The sequence below is a fragment of the Poecilia latipinna genome, unplaced genomic scaffold, assembly GCF_001443285.1.
Source record: "Poecilia latipinna isolate Pla-1442-1.1 unplaced genomic scaffold, P_latipinna-1.0 Scaffold495, whole genome shotgun sequence".
Taxonomy (NCBI): Eukaryota; Metazoa; Chordata; class Actinopteri; order Cyprinodontiformes; family Poeciliidae; genus Poecilia; species Poecilia latipinna.
Genome location: NW_015113111.1, coordinates 118,713 through 133,450, shown reverse-complemented (window position 1 = coordinate 133,450; position 14,738 = coordinate 118,713). Strand labels below are relative to the sequence as shown.

The 14,738-nt window shown below is 37.8% G+C and overlaps 1 protein-coding gene across 2 annotated transcripts in view; it reads right to left on the bottom strand.

The window, feature by feature from the left end:
• Nucleotides 1–14,738, bottom strand: part of sema6bb (sema domain, transmembrane domain (TM), and cytoplasmic domain, (semaphorin) 6Bb) — a 92,726-nt gene that overhangs the window by 28,351 nt on the left and 49,637 nt on the right. For both annotated transcript variants that reach the window (XM_015040081.1, XM_015040082.1), the window contains 2 exons: nucleotides 10,607–10,747; nucleotides 6,038–6,115 (listed from right to left, as the gene is read on the bottom strand). In XM_015040081.1, coding sequence (XP_014895567.1) covers nucleotides 6,038–6,115; nucleotides 10,607–10,747 — 219 coding nt within the window. The remainder of the gene's footprint in view (nucleotides 1–6,037; nucleotides 6,116–10,606; nucleotides 10,748–14,738) is intronic.

Here is a 14,738-nt window from a genome sequence, read left to right as displayed (position 1 = left end):
CATTTTTATTCCATGTACATTCTTCCAGGCACAATGACTCATCTTCCAATAATATTCAATGGCTGGAATAGGGTCACACTGAAATGAATAGTTTGTCAGTTGTATAATATTTTCATTTTTTTAAAGAATGACAGCATCACTGAAAATACTTAAAAAATACAATGCATGAATTAATAAATTATCTGCATGCCATTAGGTAAAGTAGGTATTTGCAAAATGTGACCCAATTCTTAGGAAAACCTTACTTGCCAACACAGCAGGTGTTTTTTTGTTGTTGTTTTTTTTAGTTGGCCACAAGGTTTGAACACATCTCAGGAGGAATCCTGGCTCACTCCTCTTTGCATAAAGTCTCTAAATACTTGAGGTTTCATGACAACTTTATTACTTTTATGTGATTCTTTTTAAGCCACTTCTTTGTCGCTCTAAAGCCAATCTGCAAGATTCTGGCTCAGATCAGAAGATTCCTTTCCAAGACTTTACTGTACATGCCTCCCCCAATAGGTTTGAAGTTATTCTGTGCCTTTAGAAGAAACTGCTCCAAGCTGACTGTGGGGAAAATTACTGGGTCATCTTCAGCATTTTTGTAATAGAAGAACTATGGCAGGAAACACACACACATACACACATGCGCACACTAATAATATGTGGCTGTTGCTCGTTCACAGTGTGAATAAAAGATATCTTAAATGAACAAAAAGTCTTGCACACATTACGACTGCGTTGGTTGCAACAGCAAAAGTGTTTTGAAGTTTCAAACATTTGGCTCTTAATCAGAATATCTTTAAAAATATCATTTTTTAATAACATGACAGTCATGTGACTAACTCGAGTGATCAAGACGGTTTCAAACAGTGAATCTGTGAAAACATTACATGACGGGCTTAGTTGCAAGCAGAATTTGCTACATGGCAAATATTCTGAGGGAAAAAAAAGATCTTAAATGATCACATACAGGTCTATGTACTTGCAAAAATAAAAATGTTCTAGAAAACAAGCTTGAAGCATAACCTTTCCAATTGTGTTTTTTTTTTTTCCTCCTGTAGGTTCTATGGTGTTCGTGTCATAATCGGCGTTTCATCCAAACACGGAGAGTTGGGTTTTGGTAAAATCATTTCATGCAAACCTAAGCTAGGAATCAACATGTTCCTCTGTCACAGACAGATTTTAATCCATGCAGCTCAGTACGTTTCCAATCATGTTCTGGACTCTGGTTCAAACTACCACCACACTATTAACACATTTCCCCTGTTTAACTTTGGGCTGATTCCTCCACTTTCTCATGATCATCTTCAGCAATGAGCCAAGATCTCGGATGGAGCTCAAAGACAGACTGATGGTCACTGTCTGCATTTTATATTTCTACAGTCCCCGAATGAATGAAACACCAGCTGTCGCTGATGGTTTCTGGACAACATTCCAGCCCTTCTTCGGATTTACTTTTTGTTCCCGACGTCCTTTGAAAGCTCTGTGTTATTTCTGAGGCTTGGACCGTGAGAATCTCATGACTTTGAGGACAGGTGTGTTTTATACTCACAGCAACTTGAGGTCTTGAGTGTCTTTATTTGGCTGATAGGACCAATCTGTTGGTTGCGTTCCTGGTGGTTAATCAATCTCTCTCTCTCTCTCTCTCTCTCTCTCTCTCTCTCTCTCTCTCTCTCTCTCTCAACCAAACTACTTGCTGTTCAAGCAGAAGGTCAACATCCATGACTATTTAAGATTCATAAAAATCTAGAAGAATATTGTCAAATTATTAAAATGCTACTCCAAAAAAAAAAAAAAGTAAACACTTTTAATTGTGAGATTTTAAAAAAATAAAATAATCTCATAAAAAAATGTAACTTATTATATTTCTGAAACTCATTTCCTATTTGGGCAACAGGCGAGAGCAGAAAACTCAACACTATATAAGTTACAACGAAGCGAGGAAGTCCAGAGGAAATGAGAGCAGCTCGGCGCAGGCCAGGTGCTCTCAAAGAAAAACACAACTGCTTTTGGTTACGGCTCGTGTCGAGGGAACAGCCCCACGTTGCGCCGCGCAGAGACAAACGAGACCGTGTAGTTTAGTCTGAGCACAATGTACTTGCCTGCAGGCTTCATTTAGAGCAGAGCTCATTTAATGAAATTCATGTGAAAGAAAAAAAAAAAAGTTATTGTTTAGCGATTTAAGTGGAACATATGTGAAGGTTCTGCTTTGGCAATTTTTCAAGAGCAAAATAAAACGTACTGCATCCTATAAAACTATATAAGCTTTTCCCCATTTGTTCAAATAAGAGTCATCAGATTATTTAATGGGGATTTTATGTTGCAACCCAAAACCAAATGGTGCAGAATTGGAAGGAAAATGAGACAAGGTTTTCTGACATTTTACTGAACAAAATATTTTAAAAAAGAAAGTTTAGGTGAACGGCTGTACCTTTGTTGATGTTAAAATCTCGTATTGTTGTTCTATGACCTTCACCTGCTTTGAACATCTCTACAACTTTATGTCTGACCTTTAAAAACAATTACTCCAACACAGTTCTAATTAGGGTTATCAAGCCCAAAGGGATTGGTCACAGTTTTCCAGTTTTTTTTATTTCTAAACCGAATATATTGATTCTGAGACCGCAGAGTGACAAAAAGTTTAGTTTAGTTAGTTTAGTGTATAAAGACACTGTACCTGAACTGTTTGGTAATTAGTAATCGATGTAAACAACCATGAAAATGCAGCATCATCATCACACACAAATACCACTGAAAAAACAAATGTCTAAACAGATTTCACTTTAGATTTTACAGTAGAAAAGAAGCAGCTCGGCAGGAGTATCAGAATAACCTTTGAAATTGGTTCGAAATCCCATTCTGATTAGTTTTCTACAGATACGTCTGGTTCCTGCGCTTTGGCTGCCAAACAAAGTGTGCAACACACAGTGACATTTAAAAATCAAAAGTGACAGAAGTGCTGAGCAGAATTCAGGCTTTGTAGGACCAACATAGAGAAGAATCAGTGGAAAAGGGGCTTCAATTTGTCAGGTGAAGCTGAAAGGAAGAATATCAACAGAGTGTCTCAAACGAAAATAATGAGGTGAGTTGCAAACAACATTACACAAAGTCTGTGCTGAGATCTAATCATAATCTGATTTGTCTGCAGTCTGAGTGGCGATTACAGTACCTTTCCCTCAAACATTAACAATAATTTAGGATATAGGGGGGGTATGTTCAGATTCTTCCTTAGTGGTAGATGGGCTTGCCGATAACATTCTGTAATTGCATTAAATCTGAGCCCTGGGCAGCAGACCATCAAGTTGGCTTTCATAAAGACCAAAAACAGGAAGGAGGAGTGGACCCGACGCTGTCCAAAGCCTGAGTGGCGGTTCACTGTGGAGTTTAGCAGCAGGGAACAATGTCTTGGCACGAGTTGATATAATTCATGGCAAGAGTGCATCATTCCCCCAAATCTTAAACATATGTCTTAATAACTTTTCATATTTTGGTTGGAATTTCTTTTTCCTTCAATGCATAATTGGTGAAAATCCTAATGAGCACATGGGGAAATAAGCCGAAGCCACGTCGCACTTTCCTATACAATCTGGATTATGACATTTCTTTCAAGATGTCAGATTTGTTGTTTTGTTTCTGGTTCCACGGAAAGCAAATATATGACCCGCATACAACATCTAAAGAACGAGAGCAGATGAGACGACTAGACTGCCTTTGAAAGTTTGATTTTGCAATTAGAAAACCTTGCTGCACTGCAACCATTTGGCCTTTTAATGCCTCTGAAACGCATTGATAAATGAGTTTAAATATGCAGTGGACGCATGGCAGATATTATAACAAAGAATAATGTCTTGAGTTCAGCTGGCTGCCTCATACTCTCTGCTAGACTACATACAGACTGACAGTGTTGCTTTTGTACATCTTGTACATTTGTCCAGGTACACCAACTCATTATTCAAAGCCTTCAAAATAAGATGTAATAAAGACCAGATGATTTCCATGGTCCATGCTGTTCAAAGTGTTGCAACATGGTGTCCAAAACTGAGGTGCTGATAACCTTTATTGCATTCCTACTAAAGAAAAATAATACATCAAGTAACTATTATAATTTCCGGACAGAACATCTGTGTACTTTTACTTTGCACCAGATTTAAAAGGACAAATGTGCTGGCAGGAGAACAGAGATGTTAAAAATTCAAGCTGAAAAGGATCATGAATGTCATGAAAGGTAAAACTTTCCTTCAACCAAAGTGGCACAGATGCAAACATGAAAAAGCAAATAGGAAATTACTGTTGCAGTCAGACATTTACATGAGGTCAGCAAGGACATGCATGTCTATTTATTTTGCCCTTTTATTAAGACTTTGTGACATTAGGGGCCTTTGATCATGGCAATCAGAAAGAGAGAAAAGGGGAGCAAAGATCCCAAGATGGAGAACCGCAGATGACTTTACTGGTTATCAGGCTGCGTATGGGATGCACACATTGCCATTATTCCACAAGTCACCCCATGCTTTGAATAATATTTTTTCCTTTGACTGATATTTTCAAATGGTTCATTTCAAGCACACCTCCTAATTTTTTTTTATATTGGATGCAATGAGTTTTATGTTATAATTTCAACTCATTCACACAGACAAAATAAGATGCATAGGCTTAATGACATACATATATCTTTCACTACAACAGTGTTTGGATAAATACTCTTCCGTAAGTCCCACTGCACGACCCGCTAACTAGCCAGGCTGCAAGTCCAAATTTTTGTACTTCACCTCACATAAAACATTCAGCTCTTTGAAACTTGTACAGAATTAATAGTTCCAGAAAGACAGTGCTCCCAAACACACATCAAACCACTTTTGGAATGGATAAAGCTGGATAATGTAAAGTTTATCCAAATTCTCTGGTGCAACCCTATTGAAAATAAATAACCTGTTTAAAATCTGAAAAAAAATATTGACCAGTTTAAATAATATATACCAATTCTTCAAAGAATGATGTTAAATCTGGCCAGAATTGTGCTAAAACACTTCAGATTGATAGTTTAATAAATCATTAGAAGCACACAGCCTAATATGACATTCATGTCAATGGCATGTTAATGGCAAACTTCTGACAAAAGCTGTGTACAAAATATCACCTACTACCTAGTTTATTTGATTTTATGCTAAAATCAGGAAAGCACAATCACAGAAATACAAATAAAACCATAAGGCGAATGGTTTTAACATGCAAAGCTGGTGACTTTTCCAAATCACAATCTCTAGTCGCATGATACTGTCTGACGATGGCTACCTGAGAAAGGTTGCATTATTCCACAAAAAGGAAATTCTCAGAAACTCGATACGTATTCGATTGCAAAGTTGACCGCCCTTGGTAAATCTAATCAAGGCAAAACACAGAAGCCTTTAATAGTATAAGCAGCCTACCCGAGGCGGTATTTAAGGCCTATGTTGTCTGTTCAGCTGGCACTACACTTGTGTTTGAAAGCCTAACTCAATAAGCGGCTTGATTTATGAGAGATTTGATTTCAGTGGAGGGAAACGATCAAGACTGGAGGTGAGCCGTGAAGACAGACAACTGCAGCAGGAGCAGCGACGGGTCTCACTCTGGTATACAAACCCGACATCTCTGACACCTACGCAGTGTGTTGTGACAGCTCAGTAGGTAAACACACACACACAAAAAAAACAACATTTAGGATGAACCATAAGTACACAAAAAATAAGACTATGTCATAGATGAGACACAAGGAGAAAAAAAACTAACTTTAAAGACTAGAATCAAACTTAAAACTCCCAGTGTGGATAAATAATGCATGGAATATCTCTAAGGGTGCCAGTTCTGCTCTCAGAAGGCAAAAATAACCACGGGATGACTAATAATCAACACAAAAACAAATCTTTAGAATCAAAGGGAAAGAAAAGAGAGAGTGGTAATAAACCATGTACAACTTCAAAAAAAGAGGATGAAGAAACAGTGTCACAGAGCAGACAGGAAACAGAAGCATTCGGAGTGTTTGCATGGGGTGTGCAGCCGCAAAGGAAAAGTGTCCCACCTGGTTCCAGGTCTGAGAAAGGAGCAGGTGCTTCCTCTCGTCCAGCCGCAGTACGGGTCCCTGGAGGCGATGCAGTTCCTGAAGGAAATGTGGAGGAAAATTAATTACCTCAACCTCAAAGATTAAACTGGGTTTTCCCTTAAGGAGGCCTCAAAGTTTGTCTCTGATCCACTTGATGATGATGAGAGCAACTTAAAGGGATAGTCATCTCAAACACGAAGGCTCACAGTTCACAAATTAGTGTAGTTAGTGCAACATTTTTACATATAGGGGTAACATCGTATTTATATACACTTTATTGAAAACACACATATGCTTTTCTTCTCTGCAACATAAAATGTGTTTTCTGTTTAAGGTCAGTTAAAAATACAAACCTTTTTTATGTATTTGCCTACATAAAAAACAAACAAACAAACAAACAAACAAACATCAAAGACAATCATTTAAATTTTAACATTTTGGTGAAAAAGTTAGTTTCAGGGTAACCAAGGCTGTAAAGGACACTTATGTGTTTGAAAGACTAATAAAGAACAATAAATAACTGTGCTTTTGCGACTGACAGAGGCTCCATTAAGTTAAACATGGATTTATATTTGGCTTTGATCAGTTTTGGTTTAAAACTGAAACGTTTCCCAGTTGTCAATCAGGCCGTCATCCAGTGAAGATGAATGTAACCCGAGTCAGCAATACCTGGATGCCTTTCAGCAATATTTGAATAGATTTCTTCACAAAGCAGAAAAAGACTCTCACAGCTCTCTATATTGCACAAATGCAATAGAGATGCTGACTGCCACTAAATTCTCCATCTACAGCCTGTAGAGGACATTTTAAAGTTTACTGCTAAGGTTTCAATGTTTATTATGACAATAAACCATAAGTAATATGCGATACTTTAATGACATAAATAAAAAAAAAAGTGCAGTATTTCATTGCAGGAAAAGTTTTTAATGGCAGTGTTATAAGTTTAAAATAATAAAACAGAGTGTGCACGGTTGTCTTTGCAAAACTGTTTCCACCTCCAAAGGAAATCTGGACGTTTGCCATGGGTCAGTGTTTTTAGTGTTTTTATTTTTACTTTTATAGTAAATCCAGCTGGCTGAGTAATCCTGCGTTTACGTTTGTCTCTTTCCTAATGATGGAGATGTTGATCTAAATACCTACGGGTACTCATGAGTTTGGGTTCCCCCCCAAAAAGGTCCCCACAACCAGAACATCCGAGTTCTTCATTGTCCCTTTCCTGTCCTTTCAGCCTCCAGCACTGAAGCTGGGAGTTTTGTCCCTTGTGAAAAGGGAACTGAATGACTTAAAACTACTTGATTCAATTGACTAACTTCCTTTAAACATTCCACCAAGTGGAATTAAAATCAATTAAATCTAACTATATTATTTTGTAATTTCATTGCATTTTTTTTTTGTTTGTTTATTTATGTAAGTGAGCATCCACAAACACTGAAGACGCCAAGGCTTAAGTCAGACCTGATCCATTATGCTTGACCATATTTGGGCTTTTAAATACAAAGAATATTTTTAAAAGTTTGACATACAAACAGAAAAAGACCAGCTGGATTTAAATGAACTGGACCTTGTTGAGTTGAAGTTGGACCAAATCAGGTTCTCAACGACTGGATATGCATCGAACCAGTTTCTCTCGTAAAGTGGCTTCAAATGACAAGCATGGCTAGATTTTACTTTAGTATAAAGAAACTGAAAATAAATCATCGTAACCCCAGTTTAGGAAACGTTGTCGGTGTCCATATTGCTTGGTGTAACAATTTCAGTGCAACATGTTAATAAATTACACATAAAACCTTATATGGCTGTGTTTTCCTAGTTTCCTGAACATCGAATGCCACAAGCAGCATTTAGTAGTAACACAGTAACAAAATGTCCCTTGTAACAGAAACCACTGCCCAATAAAATTGTTTTAAAAACTAATATTCTCTCTTGTAAAGTATTGCAGAGTGGATTACAGACCAGTCCCCAATTATAAAACATTTAAATCCTCTGATGTTAATCTCTAATAACATTCTATGGACCTCAAACAGGTCTGACTGTGAAAGTCTAAATTGCCTGGTCTGTGCGGGCTGCAAATTCAACTTCTTCTAAATAATTAAAAAAAGGTTTAATTGAACAATTACAACTAAATTGAGAGGGAGCTACACATCACCATTGTCTAAATGCTAATGAAATACTCAAAATCACGGCTCGCGGGTTAAAAAAAACAAAAAAAAAAACACAGAGCATGAACCGCTGAAACGTGACTAAAAAATCCTGAACCTACTCATGCACAAAAAAAGAACCCTGATACGCAAATATAATAAGCACACACGCTAAACACACCTCAGGGAGCATACGAGTGGTTTCCAAATGTGGTCTGGATTACACGCCTGCATGACTCACCTGCTCCAGTGAACACACGTGCTGCACTGGTTTGTGTTAGTGTGGCGGTGGACCCCAGCGGGCCGCAGCCACAGGTCTCGTGAAGAGAAGAGTGTTTCCTGTGTTGCTCTGATTGCACGGGGTGTAAGCAGGTGGAACGTCATTACATCGCATTTATGCATATCTTGTGTATTATGAGTGAAATTGACCATAACGAAGGAAAGCTGTCCAAATGGCCTGGGTCAATCTTTTTGGGTTGTACCTCTTGATTACACGTCATGGTTTGAGCACAGTGGTTAAAATAAAATAAAAAAAGAAAAGGAAAACTTTATTATTTAAAAAAACCTCATCAAAGTCATGCCACTAATAAATGAAAAGGAGCAAATGAAAACAACATGAGGAACTTCTCAAGATTTTCCAAAAACAGCATTTTTTTTTCCTTCGAGTTGTTTGTGATTTCCTTTGAATAACTAATGCTTCAACACATTATTGAACTTTAATGATGACTAGCAGAAGAAAGTTGGGCAAGAGTGCCAGTCGTTTTACTTTTTTGTTGTTGTTTTGATCTTTATTAAAATAGAAATAAAGCATTGGAAGCTACACTCAAACTAGCACAGGTTAGCATTGAGTAGCAGTCGTTTAAGGCGCGGAAAAATAAGGCGGCTTCAGTTTTAGCTGCCATCATCTTACAAATATGCGCACAGCCAAAAAACACGCATTTGGTCAATTTCACAGAAGGCTGTGATTTAGTAACTCGTGAAAGATTTACTCATTTTCCATGACAGCTCTCTGATTGTGTATACATCCTAAAGCCAATGCTGATTTGAAGCACAGCAGAGGAAGTTCGTCCGTGTCTGATAATTAATAGCAAGTTCTGTTCTAATGCAGCTGTGGCAAAGCTCAGGATTTCTCAAGAAAAAAACCCTGTATTTAAAATCTTTTACTGCCTGAATCTTGACTGAGTTATTCATTAACATTTTCACAAACAACAACAAAAAAACACACACACACACAAGATCATAAACAGATGTTCTAACTATGTAAACTATAAACTGCTCCAGTGTAATTGCACACAGGAACCAGGGAATTATAATATTTTTTTATCATCAAGTGATCAGAGGCAATGGAATCGGTTTCATCTTCCAAGTCATGGCAAAATATAGAACCGGCAATATTTCTATAGAAGTAAAAGCACCACATGGAGTCATTTTGTCTCTGCGTCAGAGGTGCTTGGACAAACACGACATTGCACAATGTCTGACTTTCGCTTATTTTATGACAGTTTAATAAATTCTATGTAAATAAAGAATTGTCCAGCGTGGAAATAATTAAGCTGAAAAGGGGACATCAAGTTAGACTGCAGCTACATACAGAAATACAAGCAATTCATTACATTTCCCCAAAATTCCCCTGAACATGGCTGAATAAAATTTTGCCTCGTTTCGCTATGGTATTTTATGTGAAGAGAGATAATGAGTGATGACGTCACGCCTGAAGTTTCTGTTTCTCGGATTAAAACGGCCAACATCACACACACCCCCAGTTACAAACGATAAAACTGAAGAGTTATGATTTGGGAGAGCAGTGTTTGTTATGAGAATACATTTTCAGACTACAGCTGTGGTTACTTTAAAAATAAACCCTTCAGTTTTTAAATCCTCTTCTGTTCATTACTTCTGCTGAACTCTGTGAGGGGAGTTACTGAAACCATTAAGAAATATGATTGTGGTTCGGCCATCGTCTCCAAACTTATCACTCAATCAATCCACTCTACTATTTGCCAGTAAAGAACACCTAAAGTCACATCTGCAGCTTGCCCTTCAATCGTTTTTGCACCAAAATCTCAATATTACTGGGATAAAACAGGCCCAGTGGGTCTTAAAAGGTTCAAAACTAAAAGCCTTTATTGAATATTTTACAATCCCACCGCCTCAATCATTTAAACGGGACTCAATTTAGTTTTCAGAAATAATTAGGTACTATTCCTTTTATTAAGACCAGAGATTATTTCAAGCTGAGCTTCTCTCAGCTTGCTGCAGCAGAGCTCAGGTCTGCTGCAGCTAACAAAGCTCTACTTTTCACCCTCCTTAAAGACAAATGTTGGATGGTCCCTCCAAGGTCACCGACTTTCTTTTCCTACCCCACTGCCCATTTAAGGTTTGGTTTGTGCTTTATGCTTCGCAAGCTTACTTCATGCATCGGGAATAGAGCTGGCATCGGGCCACCGGCACTCTGACCACACAGGAGGGAAAAGCGAGGAGCAGTGTGTGGCTCGCCCGGTCCAGAGTGAGAGACAGCAGCTGCCTGGCTTGCATAGAGTCCTCAGCACACCTGCATCACAGAAACGGGCAGGAACACACGAAACAAAGAGAATTTGCATTAGGCAATTTCAATTACTAGCTCGTGACCGCACATTATACCCCTGACCTTGATCTGAGCATGGCAACAGGGCAAAAAAAACGTCTCTCTTGACTCATTGTGAAACACAAACAAGCCAAAAGTGCTCTATAAATAATAATAATAATAATAAAATAAAAAACTGTAATAAAAGCGAGAGCGACAAGTGCCCGATGTTAAAATGCCAACCCAAATAGGCTGATTGCGGAACTTCAAGGGGTCGACTGGCCTTCAAAAACAGCGGCCAGGGTCCAAATCACCTCTAATTGGCACTTAGAGCCACAAGAGCTGGCAACAACCTGCCTCCATGCAGCAGATTTACACCATATTATTCACATGTGCATCCATGCATTAGTTATATCTATGGTAATAAGACTGTGGATGGCCCACAGTCATTAAGAAGAATATATCATTCTGCTAAGGCCGAGGTGCGAGTCATTCTTCACAGCCAGAATCATGAAATGCAGGAAAATGAGAAGGGAGAGTTCTGGAGAGTAGAGGAAAACGTAAAGAAGCCTTGAGCAAAGAACATTAAAGAAGTAAGATCAGGTGAGGGAAGTAAATAGCAGGAGATGCATGGTGCATTTGAGAATATAGATTTGCCTCACAGCAGACTGTAGGAAAGGCTGCAGTATACCTACAACATTTTATCTTTGCACAGAAAGCCAGTGTGTTTGGGTAAAAAAGTGAAACTAGCACCTAAAATGGCTCTGTTATTTCAAGTCAATGTGTCATTTTGTTTTGTTTTGGGGGGTTTTTATCTGTCATTGTGTGTCTTTAAATGGGTAATGGATCTGTTTGGGAAAACAGCATCTCAAAAGTTTTTGCTCCTTTTTGTTGTAAAATTGCAACTAATAACTGCAAGTGACATTTTGTGCTTGTCGCACTTTTTTTTTTTTTTTCTTAAGAGATGCACAGAGAAATTGACTTATGATTGGAATGGGAAGATTTTCAGCTTGCTCAGCCTTTAACAATGACCAGTGGGTTGGAAACTCAGAAATCCTATCTTTTTTCCTATCAGTGCTCTGATCAGTGGTTTGACAATTTAACGGTTTGTGAAACTGGCAAAGGAAAGACCGACCTGGAGCCGACTGCAGCAGAATACTAGATTTCTAAATGTGTACTAGCAAAGTTCTCTTTCTTAGCTCTTTAAGCTTTCAAACCTCCTAAATGCAGAATTTTTGAAGATCTGGAAATCTTTTGGGAATCTTTTAAATGAAGCTGCGGATCTTCATTCTTTAAGAAAAACACATGAAGACTTTTACTGTTTACAGTTTGTGATGCTAAACCTCTTAATCGTTAACAGAAGGTGCGGAAATATGTTTTAGATGACATCACTCCAAATCCTGTCTTTTTTTTTAATTTATTTATTTATTTTTTTTTATAAAAAGCAAAAGACGATGATCATCCTGTCTTAAAGCAGCATCTCTCTAGAAGTCTAGGAAAAAAAACATCAACATTTTGACCAAATCTAAACAGCTAAAGTTAATATTAGCAGGTCAAAGCTTGAAAACCAGAGAGCTCAAATCTCAAATCTCTCGTGAATCTCTAGGGGTCTTTTGTTTTTGATGTACAGGTTAGGGTGACGAAGGCCTGGAGGAAGATGCAGCTGTAGCCTGATTAGACCGACGCCTGCTGTGATAGCTGGACTGTCAGTAACCTCCCAGTGAGCTCACCATGCACACCAAATTATTCCTAACACACTGGCTCCAGGCCTCACCAGCTTATTTGTCAAACTGTCTCCCTCACATTTCTCTAGCAATCACTGTCCCTCATTTTGTCAAATTTGTGACAGAAATCATAAGCATGGGTTAAAAGAGATGAGAAAGGAGCCAAAGAAAAAAAAAAGTCTGTTTTTAGCCAGTCAGTTCAAGAAATATTCCCAATTACCACAACAGAAATTGTTTAGAAACATCTTTCTTTTCAAATGCCTCTAATTATCCTTAGTGAAAGATAATCACCATCCAAAGCTGCCTGCATCTGTGTGACAATTATCCCCTCTCCCCACTGCTGTCATGTGGAACGCTGCATTTCAGCAAAGAACAAAACACAAAAAGGAGTGAAAAGGAAATGCATCCAGTGTTCACTACGTAATGATCTAGATCAAGTGAAGTCTCAAAGCTGTGCGCCTCGTGCAAAATGCTAATTACAGAAGCACAAGAGGCCCTGTTCAATCCAATCTCTTGCTAAGATGCAGATAAGGAATAGGATTCAATTCAGACTGAAGACTGAGGGTCTGCCTTCCTGGCAATAACTTTGGTCAAGATCAAGGATGATTGGATTTTCACGTCTCTTTCATTATTTTCTAATGTTTGCCCATAACAGTTTGTCTCAACCTCATTAGAGGACAGTCAGATTCTGTGATAATGATTATTAGGCTCTAATTCAAGTCTCATCTAATTACCATAGTTCTCCTTCTTGTATGTTATTGGATTGTCTCAGACACTGCAAAGTGATTTATATCTTGGTCGACACATTCAAATGAAGACATTTATTAGCAGGGCTCATATTCTATATGAATTTAAAACTTTTTTTATATATATATATCTGAGAAAATCAAACTGAGCACAATTTAGCAATCATTAGGAGCGGCTGACTAAAAATATACCTAATTCCTTGTCTGATGATGGTGCAGTCCCATCAAGTTGATAAGAAAAAATCATATGTAAACTACCTATAAAATCTTAAAATAGTTATCCATCAGTCACAACTGTGAACTGATGTTGAATTGCATCTAGATTGCCGAGTTTTGCTGGCATTTTTGTTTTTCTCAATGTATACTTTATCTTCCTGACAGTGTTTATTAGATATTGTTGAGCATCAATTAAATGAAAAGCACATTAGAAACAGGACACCAACATTAAAATGTTGAAAACTACTATTTTGAGGCCTTTTCTACCAAACCAGTTCTTTATGTTTCTAATTTTAAAAGCTCTGGATCCAAAAACTGGTTGCTCCCCTAGCATGACTTTGCTTCTGGACTAAACAAAGAAAAATCACTTTCATCAGAAGATGGAGGAAGGCTAAAGGATACGACAGACAATCAAAACATTTTGAGTGTAATGTTTAAGACTTCAGAGTTCAGTTTGGTTTTGATCTGTCAAATTTCAAACAAAAAAACACCTTTGAAAATTGCATCAAAATTGCATTAGCACCAAAATAACACAAACCAACTGTCTCTCATCTTCCCACAGTTCTTCAAATCGTCCATGCTGAAGTTTAAGTAGGTCAATGTCCTGTTTACAGCCGAGCTCGCAGCTGATTATATTCCACTGAATCCACGAACTAACTCTGTATTCCAGTGCTGCAAACGTTATTAAAGGACCAGCTGATTAGGACTGTGAAGCATTCACAGTCGCCGCCTGTTGCTTAAAACTGAATTTTTAAATTTAGCTGGTGATTGTGGAAAATGGTCCTCTTTTGCAGTAATATTGGGAAAAATCAAAGGATTTGCTTTGTGTAGCTGTGTCTTTGTACCGTGCTCCTTCACAGAAACACAGAACAGGGAGGATCAAAGAATAACTGATTTAAATGCTTACAATGACCTAATGATGCGACTACAACTCGTCCCCCAGGTGGACGAAGAGCACAATTGTTTTCTTGCAGAGCCAGTTGAAAACTGGTACCAGCACTAGATAAGCACTGGAACCATAACTTTAGCTTTCTACCAGTTTGAAATGAAATTTGAAAATGAAAAACAAAACAAACAACAAAAAAAAACGCTGTTTTTTTTTTCAAAAACATTGTGGTTTTTTTCACATGATTAAACTGTTTTAACGCGAGATCTTAATCTCTGCATTTAGACAGTTTTACATTAAAATACATCACTCTACTGGTTTTGTTTGTTCAAAAGCCACCTCCCTGATTTATGGGAATTGATCAGAAAATGCACACACAAATGAGATTCAGCATATATATATATATA